The following is an 11677-nucleotide window of genomic DNA, read 5'->3' on the forward strand; positions in this document are numbered from 1 at the left end:
CGGTATACTTGTAAGGGACTTTGTCTGCTATAGCCATGTGTTCACAAACGTATTATTTTGTACATTTGCAAAGAAACATCATGTTAAAGATGTACAAAGTTTGCGCTATGTTGTCAGCATCTTACAAAAACAGGCAGAACACAATTTCAAACAGTCACTGCATATCGTGTCAACACAACGCTTTGCCATGGTCTGATGCTTTTCATACGTGACCTCATTTCTGTGGAATGAAGAATTGATAGTCACGTGACATGCTGTGTGTGAAAGGCGCGGTGTACGACAGAGAAGGCCTGGCGTTCCTTGACGTTGTCACATTATTCAGGATAGCATAGACACGCAGTGTCACCATCATGTCGACTGGAGCGAGGATAGCACATTGGGTCGTCTCGGGACTTGCAATAGTATCGGGTGAGTCAATGTCAGCATCTTGTTTGAATGTATCAACGTTAAAATTGTGTCACTCTTTTGAAACACCTGCCTGTCCCTCGGTCCTTCATCCATATGCACGATCTATTGATTCACTGTACAGGCTCGCGTGACGCCAGGACCTACGCTTCACCTCCGGTGAACATGTCTGTCGAACACGTTCTTGTTGGCTGGTCAGGACAATGATATGTCTGTTCCTTAAGCGAGGCACAAAAGCTGTATTTCGGGTTTCTGTCGGTGTTATTTCCAATTCAGTGCTTTAGGGACTAGGTTATATGTAGTTTTCAAAAAGGGCGACAAACGTTATTGTACTTACTATATGGTCCCTGTATTTGTCATACTAACGCAAATAGGCTTACTTGTCTTCCCGTGCTCGGCCTTAATCCTGCCCGTATTCATTACATGAGGTAGTTGTCTGTTGAATTCAAAATGTATTGAGTTTCTATTACTTGTAAATATAGAAGATCTTTACATGGCAATTTGTCAGCAGAAGGTAAACTTTTGGGAGCATTTAACAGATACATGGGCCATGTTAACAAGCCTGTTATGTTATGTGTTACATTCGCCACGGTTTATAACCCTTGACGTACAGTCACATAAATATTGTTTGTATTTGCATGCGAGTTCATTCCTGTCATTTTGCAGTACATCACACAGGGTAGTATTTACCAAAGGTTTAGATTGGACGCCGCTTACACTCAAATTGCCTGGAGTGTTTTAAGTTTGCTTTTAGATATCGCAAAGACGACGTTGTCAACGTCTTTTTTGTGAAACTAACCCGCGAGGATTCCGAATAAGAATATAGGTCCCCAGCAACCTATGCTTGTCGTGAAAGACGACAAAATGAATGTGATCAAACTCAGTGACATGGTTGTCATCTATCCAAATTGCATGGACCGATGCTCATGATGTCAACCACTGGATTCTGGTCCAGGCTCGATTATTTATAGACCGCAGACATATGACTGGAATATTGCTAGATTGTGGCATTAAAAGAAAAAAATCCATATAAACCAATGGAAAATGTTGCTGTAGCGTAAGATTAAGTCTAGCGAGTGAGCATTCGAGTTGTATTCACACGCTCCCTTGGCCGGTATATGAGCGTGTCACCTTATGGGTGGGGTGTCATTCGTGTGCCAGTGTGGTCAAACACAAAGCAGGAGCATGGCTCTGTTAACCAAGGATGCTAATCAGGGGGATCTGGGATCCAAACCTAAGATTACCGGAATCTGGCACGATTAAGGGACGCAACTCTATGTAGCGGATATCAGTGTCTTAGACGACTATACTACCCGTGGCACCCAAAATACTCGAGTGGCGACGTCATGCAATTTATATTTAAAGGTTACACAAACAAACATGGCGCCCTTGTCAATCGGCAATCAAGTCACAATTAACCATCGCGAATGTGGAGAAACTACAGCGATAATTGTTATCATTATCCAAACAATACTCTTCATCTAGTGTAGTGTTCATCTGCGCTTCGTAACGTTATGACAGGGCAGGACTCTAAACAAACGTGGCGTCTCATAGGCTAGGGTTAGATTCCCTTTGATAAAGGGAGGTTACTCTAACAGGCGAACCGATGGATTGCCGCGAAAGGCAACCAGAAACACAATGTCTAACCAATTGTTAATTTGTCTCCTTTAGTTACGCCACTGAAACAGGTTCAGGTGGAGCTCCATTTGACTGTTGTCACTCTCCGACTGACAAATCACCTACCTTCTGACGTAGTGTTAAGGCAATGTTTGTGAGAGATGAGAACAGGCATTTTCGCTTGTGTGTTTTGGGATACAATGTTTATTCCTAATGCAGAATATTTGCCATCCCAAAACACACAAGCGTCATAACCTCTATGAAACACTCCATATATCCGGGTATTATCACAAGACGCATCTGAATTGAACGTGGCGATGGAGGCCAGGGTAATAAGATTTACTCTGTGTGTAGTAGGGGTGTGATACATGTATATACATGGGATGTAAAGATTAACAGAATTGCCCTGCAAATGGCCTATGGCATTACGTCAATAAAACATAGACCGGATATGGCGGATTTATTGGCAATATGTCGTAAAAGTCAAGCTTTTCTACATACTAACGCAGAACTATTTGTTTGCAATAGAGGTACAACCTGTGCAATAGCATGGTGATAGTGTTTTAGCTACGGGAGTACTGTTACAATACGACAATAGTTCAACAAAACAGACCCGTGAAGATCCGGGTTAGAATAGGTCTTCAGCAACCCGTGCTTGCTGTAAAAGGCGACTATGCTTGTCGTAAAAGGCGACTAGCGGGATCGGGTGGTCAGGCTCGCTGACTTGGTTGATACATGTCATCGTATCCCAATTGCGTAGATCGATGCTCATGATGTCAATCACTGGATTGTCTAGTCCAGACTCGATTATTTACAGACCGCCGTCATATAGCTGGAATATTGCTGAGTGCGGCGTTAAACAACAAACAAACAAACAAACTACAAAACAGCTTATTGTCCACGTTTCTATGTTGACACTGTTGCTGCAGGTATTGTCCTGGCTCTCATTATCTACTTCTTCAATGACATGATCGAACGGGCGAACTATCAGGCCCGTGAACACAAAGTCACACCGTACAGCTTCAATGGGTATGCTGGGTATGCTGACGACCCTGTCTACATCCTGGGCGTGGTGGTAGGTGCTGGGGCAGTGAATCCCCACTTTGCTTCCTCCACTGATATAAATTGTCAATGCAAGTGAATAACTAGATATTCTCCCGAAACAGATTCCACTTGGCGTAAAGGGCAAATAGCTTTGGAAATTATATGAATGGTCCCCTGAAAATCAGTATTGTCATATTATATTTAAAACTTTTGACATTAAATATGCCATTTTTCTTAGAAAACATAATTATTTACCCTCTTCCATGACAATCTGGTGTTGTCTCGTGGTTAATTCCCTCGCTCGTCACAAACTTTGATTCTCACATCAGTACACCGTTAAACTCATTCTTCTTGTTTCCCTTCGTGATCTGGCTGGGAAATTGTAAAAACAAGTTTAGGACACACCTACTATTAAACCATGATATATATAAGTATTTTTTTTCAAATTGCGATAGTCAGATTAAGTATGATAATATGAAATTTTTTAGGATGCAAAACATTTGCACCTTTTTCTTGTACTTTCAGTACCTCATTTCCGGTGTGATTGGTGTCATATCAGCATTTATAAATGCGAAGACGTTTGTAAGTAGCAATGTTGGCGTGATGTCACCGGGCATTTCATTAATATAGATATCGTTGCCGCTAGACCGTCCCTTGACGATCCGGGTTAGAATAGGTCTTCAGCAACCCATGCTTCCCGTAAGAGCCGACAAATCTTGCCGTAAGAGGCGACTAACGGGATTCGGGTTAGAATATGTCTTCAGAAACCCATGCTTGCCGTAAGAGCCGACAATTCTTGCCGTAAGAGGCGACTAACGGGATTCGGGTTAGAATAGGTCTTCAGAAACCCATGCTTGCCGTAAGAGCCGACAATGCTTGCCGTAAGAGGCGACTAACGGGATTCGGGTGTTCAGACTCGCTGACTTGGTTGATGCTTGTCATCGTGTCCTGATTGCGTAGATCGATGCTCATGATGTCAACCACTGGATTGTCTGGTCCAGACTCGATTGTTTTCAGAGTGCCGACATATAGATAGCTGGAATACTGCTGAGTGCGGCGTTAAACAGTAAACAACAAACAACAACGCTAGACAAAGATCTGAGGACATCCCATTAGGGGTCACGTCAGGACGACCTTGATGTCAGGACGAGGTCAATACCTGTTTTTAATTACCCGTAAAAGGCCATCGGACATCGGAGTTCGTCCTCGGTCAATATTTGTTTTAAAGTTTGTTATATGACAAAGAGGAAAAAGCAGATTCAACAATACAAGGTATGTTATGTTAGCACCGAGACATCTGATTGGCTTAGATGATGGAGCTACCACTTCCTGGTAATTCCCATTCTAAATTTAGTAACAAAAGTAACTCTCGTAAATTATCAGACCTGACTAGAGGTCAATATGCGTTCCTGTCGACTGACATGTGACACGTATTCTTGCCAAATGAATATGGCTGAAAGCTTCGCATAATATAATATTACAGACTGTACTATATTGAGTGAGTGAGTGAGTTGGGTTTAACGCCGCTTTTAACAGTATTCCAGATATATCACGGCGTGTCAGCTTAATGTGGGAGGAAAGCCCGAAGTGATGCAGGTCTAAGACGTTTAAAAACTCGATGAAACCCACGAGCACAGTGCTGACAAACCTAGAAACATAATTGGGGTGAACCGGTATTCGAACCCACAAATCATAGGTTTCTGGCGTGCCCAAGGGACGCAACTCTGCACAGCGAATCGCGGCGCCTTAGACGACGGGGCCACCTGTGCCCCCTGTACTATATTGACATACAGTATATGTGGTATATGTGGTTCTGTCTTTCAGTTCCTGGTTGAGTGAGTGAGTTTAGTTGAACGCCGCTTTTAACAGTATTCCAGTTATATCGCGGCGTGTCAGCTTAATGTGGGAGGAAAGCCCGAAGTGATGCAGGTCTCGGACGTTTACCACTTCGGTGAAACCCACGAGCACGGGTATGGTGCTGACAAACCTAGAAACATAATTGGGGTGAACCGGGATTCGAACCCACAATCATAGGTTTCTGGCGTGCCCAAGGGACGCAACTCTGCACAGCGAATCCCGGCGCCTTGGACGACGGGGCCACCTGTGCCCCCTGTACTACATTGACATACAGGATATGTGGTATATGTGGTTCTGTCTTTCAGTTCATGGTTGAAATGATGGTGGGCATCATCACGCTGCTTGTCATGGGGGGGATATTCATCGCCAGTATGATCGTCATCAAAGCATTCAGACCAATAAACATGAGTTTCTGTCAAAGCTTTGGGCGCTCATGTGTATGCAGGTTTGTGAACTACCACGTTTGTGATTGTCATGTTGTGAATATACTAACGAATATTGTCATATGGTGAATATACTAACGAATATTGTCATATGGCGAATATACCAACGAATATTGTCATATGGTGAATATACTAACGAATATTGTCATATGGTGAATATACCAACGAATATTGTCATATGGTGAATATACTAACGAATATTGTCATATGGTGAATATACCAACGAATATTGTTATATGGTGAATATACTTACGAATATTGTCATATGGTGAATATACTAACGAATATTGTCATATGGTGAATATACTAACGAATATTGTCATATGGTGAATATACCAACGAATATTGTCATATGGTGAATATACTAACGAATATTGTCATATGGTGAATATACCAACGAATATTGTCATATGGTGAATATACTAACGAATATTGTCATATGGTGAATATACCAACGAATATTGTCATGTGGTGAATATACTAACGAATATTAGCATGTGGTGAATATACCAACGAATATTGTCATATGGTGAATATACTAACGAATATTGTCACATGGTGAATTATACTGAATATACTAACGGATATTGTCACATGGTGAATATACTAACGAATATTGTCATATGGTGAATATACCAACGAATATTGTCAAATGGGGAATATACTAACGAATATTGTCAAATGGTGAATATACTAACGAATATTGTCATATGGTGAACATACTAACGAATATTGTCATATGGTGCATATACCAACGAATTTATATTTTAGAATGCTTATGGAAACATGTAAGCGATGCTTTTTTAGGTGTATTTGTCAGTGTAATATTTCTCTTGATGACAATGAGTGATGTAAATTGAAGTTTTCATACTGGTGCACCCACAGTGTCAAGTTCTGGCCATCTCACCCATTGCAGGAAAATATTGACGAGAGTGATCTGATGTAAATTACAAACAGTTGCTTATCATCTTTTGAAGGTAATCATAATATAATTTTTGAATGACCCATTGTTTTTTTACAGCCAAGTTATTCCTAACAACTGGCATTATCCTTGCGAGGACTTGAACGTGTTGTACGACATGGCTGTCAGCATTGTGGCTATGATTGTTCTTGGATGGGTCTGTACCTTAGTGGCCACCATCATCAGCGGGAGGGAGGCCTTTGGGAAAAAGGTGAGACGGTTCGGTCAAACATTCTGGGGAGAGCACATTTTATTTTTTGGTTTACAAATTATGTATTTTTTAAATCCCGGTCGGTATATGTGAATAAAAATTAGAGCGTGTATCTGATTGGATTGTTGGTATGCATTGTCCGCCAGTCAGGATGTTTAGGGTAATGTATGCTCATTATTCTTGCTGCAAGCAGGTAGCCTGAATATTAGAAAACGGCGCTTCGTTTCATTCACCTCTCTGAAGAAGAGTGAGTGAGTGAGAATGTGAGGTTTTACGCCGCTTTTAGCAATATTCCAGCAATATCACGGCGGGGGACACCAGAAATGGGCTTCACACATTGTACCCATGTCGGGAATAGAACCCGGGTCTTCGGCGTGACGAGCGAACGCTTTAACCACTAGGCTACCCGACCGCCCCTCTCTGAAGAAGAGCCATTGGCTGTTTGCAGACCAAATAGGCGTCCCTTAAACCTCCTGTTTTTATGTGTGTGTCAAATATACAGCAGTGTAGAAATACATATTAAAAGTTTTTAGAACCCTGTCATGCATTTGTCACCAGATAATACGCCCATTCGGACATTTGGCGCAATCGTGTTTTTGAATTTTGATGTTACTGCTTTCAAATTGTAGTGGTACAATGACATGATAGGATACAGATTGTCGTCATAAAGTTTAACGCCTCCTGTGGAAACATTCCAACTATTTCATTTCGCGGTGATACGTTTCACTGATGTTGGACGCGAAGTCGGGTTTCGACAAGCGAGAGCTTTCACCACTAAGCTACTCGACCATCCAAAACGGTCAAGCTTTTACAGTTGGTACGTAGATGCAAAGTGTGGTTATGGTTTTACACAGTGTATACAATAATGTTGCGGCGGCAGGGACACAGAACATGGCTTTGACAAATGTGCTGTCAATGTAAGATAAATCACTGAATATGTCACGTGTCAAGCAAACTCTTAATACATGATCAGCTGTGACGTGATTGTGACACTTTACGTCATATTTACCTGTTTTGTGAGCATAACAATACCACAGCAACCTGGGTCGTGCGAGGCGACTTATTGGACCAGTGGGTCATGACTCGGTGACCTGATTGATTGCGTGTCATCGTTCCCCCTCGGCGTTGATCGTTGCTAACAATATCAGTCATTGAATTGTCTGGCCGAGACTTGATTATTTACAGACCGCCGCCGGTACTTCAGCTAGAGTAGTGCTGAGTGCGGCGTTAAACAGCAAACATGCATGATAATCATCTCTTTTTGTTTGTATACAGGATGCCGGGGAATCTTCAGATATGCAGATGACAAGGAGTAGGTCGAACAAAATATGATGTGCGTCACCTTGAGAAATGTCATGTTGTTGGAGTGGCACCTTGAGAAATGTCTTACAGTCGGAGAGTCACCTTGAGAAATGTCATGTTGTTGGAGTGCCATCTTCAGAACAGTCCTATAGTTGGAGTATCACCTTGACAACACCCATGCAGTTGGATATCTACGAGTCTTGTGTGGTCAAAAGAAAATTTCCAGCGAATGTTCACGGTTTGAACACAAACTGACTGAGACAGTATGAAACATTGCCCATGATATGTTCTGACAACCTACTGTTGTTACACGAGACTTGAATGTCAAACACTTAGACGTACATAATATATATATTTCTAAGATGCTTTGCTAAAAGAAAGGCACCGATTGTACGTTATCCTGCGATAAAGTACACTTTTTTTAGTTATATATACGTTCATTTAACCTTCTTTTCTCTTCGACTTTTATAATATTGTCTATTTCATTTAAATTTATTTTCTTCTTTTCTACTTTTATAATATTTACTAGGGGGTCCCTACCACTACAGTAGAACCAAGTCATATTTTTGTAGGATGAGCAGTATACGGAACAAGTAAGGCTCGAACCTATGTATGCGATTGACTGGATGGAGTCAAACTGTGTTTATCTCCATTTAACCCCTACAACAAGTGGGGCAGTAGAGCAGCCTAGAGGCTGGTCACACCCCGCACACGGGTTTGATTCCCCAATGGGTAGACTCGGTACCAATAATGGAGTCCGTTATATGGCTGGACTATTTCTTAAAGCATCCAAGAACCCAGCTCACAAACACTCATACCACAATAGTTATTTAGTTGGGTTTTTTTCAAAATGAAGCACAGTCTGAACACTGCTCGTTTCATTACACGAGATAAGAGCAGTTGACATGTTTTTGTAGATAAAGACGTTTATTAACATATATATGGAAGTATGTATGCATGTGAAAAAGCAATCAATTTTATCCTATGTAGGAATGAGGCTTTGCTTATTTTGAAATGGGCAGACATTTGAGAAATAATAGTTTAGTTACTATTTAAAATAATAATTGAATCGGCAAAGACATAAACTGCATATTTATATGAAACGTATTCACGTATCTTGAAATCTAAAACAGCAGTAGGATCCCCAAAATCAACTGGTGAGTTCTTTGAACAGTAATATGTTATAGAGTTGTGACAATGTATGCATCATCATCCTTGTGAACACTCACTTAAGGGAGTATTGTATTCTGGGAGGGTGGGGGGAGCGGTATACGGCACTATCAATCCCTAACTGACCAATGGTCAGTCCCTAACAAGCCACGTCAGATCACGGAGGACATCACTGCAAACGCCTGCATCGTCGGGATATTGCTGCGTGATTGAGGAGTATCTGTCACCTTAGAGCGTTCAAGGGGAATGAGTGAGAACGTCAAATACAGGTGATGTGGTGACGCACTAACACCAGGTTTCACCCGGGGGAATTCCGGTTAGACTATTGGTCCCCCATGTTGGTCGTAAGAGACGACTTTGGGTCTTGCTCGGTGACTTTGCATGTCGGTGGCTCCGACATGTGTGCATCGATGCTCGTGTTGTCAACCACCGGGTTGTCTGGTCCAAGTTCGATTACTTCCTGACCGCCGTCATATGTAGAATGTTGCTGAGTACGGCGTCAAACAATAAACACAACCGATTTCACTGCCCTTACTTGACCACTCAACATACAGAGGTCTTCAACAAAATATTAATTTGAACTCGCTCACTTCTGGTCTACATATCTATTTACAAACACACCGGACCCCAAGTTGGAATGTGTCTATTTTGTGAAATAACTGAAGTATTATTAACCACAGCTGTTACTGTTTACTAAAAATTGCCTACAACTGTGTCTATCAAAGCTTAACGACGCATTCAGCAATATCCCAGTGACATGTGGAAGCCTGTATTTCGCGGAGAAGGTTGTCAGTCAGCATACAAATGTTAGTGCCAAGTATGGATTGTTGCTGACGTGTAGGTGCTACTTGTTGACATGTTTGTATATTTGTATACTTGATTCTTGTACTATAAACTTGTTGAAAAAATAAACTTGTTGCTACATGTACTCGCGATAGACTAACGCTTAGTCTTTGAAAATATATAATTTTGATAGAAACCAATCACTCCAATTAAATTGAAAAGGGGTCCCAGACGGGAGAACCTGAGTCTTGAGTGTCAGCCAAAGTGTGATCAGCAGGGCATGGAATCGATACCAGACATTTGTATCAGCAACCGAGCGACATGCATGTGGTCGACAGCGTTCCACCACACAGCGGTTAGAGACAGTTCTCCTGGTTGCTGCAAGACGTCACAAGTTCGTGACTGCCACCACACTCATAAATGACCTGCGGAACGCCAGAGGCGCTATGTTTCTTCTCAGACAGTGCGTAATAATCTCCGTGAGGTTGGTCTCCGGTCACGGAGGGCAAACATTCGCATTCCACTAACCCGACATTACAGGCCGGCAAGTTTGGATTGGGTTGAAGATCACGTCAATCGGACATACGAGGACAGGGCTCCAGTACTTTACACTGATGAATCGAGATACTGTCCAGACTTCACGGGTGAAGTGTGGCGTAGACAAGGTAACATTTTTCAGGATTGCAACTTAGACCGCTATGGTGTAGGGTCAGTCAGGATTTGGGGTGGGATCAGTAGAGCTGGAAGAACCGATCTCCATGTCTTGCAGTGGGGCACGATAACAGATGTGCGAAACAGGGATGACATTCTGGATGTGAACGTGAGACCGTATACTGGTCTATCGAATCGGACTTGATCCCGATGAATGATAACGCACCACCTCATCGTACCAGGGTCGTTGGTGCCTACTTAGAGCAGGAGACCACTGTCCGCACGGAGTGGCCAGCCCGGTCACCAGACCTCAACCTTATCGAACACATCTGGAACGAGCTGCAGATCACCCTCTCACGACGCCCTGTTCTTCCGGCAAGTCTACAGGAACACAGCAATGGTCTTACTGAAGAGTGGAACAACCTTCCCTTGGCAACCATCCAGACACTTATTGGGAGCATGAGATGACGGTGCTAGGCTGTGATCGCCTCACGTGATTCACATACGACAGTTGGTGTTTTTTTTCTACAATGAATTTGTTTTCGTGCAAAGCAATTTCAACAGATGCACACAATAGAACGTATTGCCCTTTCAAGTGGTGATCTTTAGCAAACTAAGAGTAGTATATTATACAATTTCATCTCGGGTCGCTGTACCGTATGTAACAAAGATACAGTCTAAACAAACAAGTCAGGTCGACACATGTGACTGCCAGTGACCGGTGCAAGCGAGGCCGACTCATATAGCACTGCCATTGACCGGGACAAGCCAGGCCGACTCATATAGCACTACCAGTGACAGGTTCAAGCCAGGCCGACTCATATAGAACTGCCAGTGACAGGTGCAAGCCAGGCCGACTCATATAGCACTGCCAGTGACAGGGGCAAGCCAGGCCGACTAATATAGCACCACCAGTGGGTAATTTATCACAGACAGTGTGGGAGTCATAAACCCTTTAAAACAAAAAACCTACTTTTGAAAAAATGATTTTAATGGAGGAGTAAATACAATGAAATAAAAAAAGATCACAGCATTTTGAGTGTTAGTATTCCAGGTTTGTAGTTTGTGGTGTGGACGATGTCATTTCGAAAGTATTTCTCAGGAACAAGAACACTCTTGTAAACTCCATTTCTACGCATTATTTACACATTCGGACTCTATTCAGGAAGTCATCATTATCAATATTGAGGTAAATACACATTTTATCAACATCCTTAAAGAGGCTGTACATGA

The 11677-nt window shown here is 42.3% G+C and overlaps 1 protein-coding gene across 1 annotated transcript; it reads left to right on the forward strand.

Moving 5' to 3' along the window:
- The first annotated feature begins 268 nt into the window (after positions 1-268).
- On the forward strand, positions 269-9918 carry LOC139474973 (uncharacterized). The gene is made up of 6 exons (XM_071258175.1): positions 269-408; positions 2952-3097; positions 3592-3648; positions 5229-5368; positions 6388-6538; positions 7814-9918. Exons 1-6 carry the CDS (start codon positions 351-353, stop codon positions 7868-7870), a joined length of 609 nt encoding a protein of 202 aa, XP_071114276.1. The 5' UTR covers positions 269-350; the 3' UTR covers positions 7871-9918.
- Positions 9919-11677: the final 1759 nt, after the last annotated feature.

The sequence above is a fragment of the Haliotis cracherodii genome, unplaced genomic scaffold, assembly GCF_022045235.1.
Source record: "Haliotis cracherodii isolate W230 unplaced genomic scaffold, xgHalCrac1.p SCAF_3, whole genome shotgun sequence".
NCBI classification, from domain to species: Eukaryota; Metazoa; Mollusca; class Gastropoda; order Lepetellida; family Haliotidae; genus Haliotis; species Haliotis cracherodii.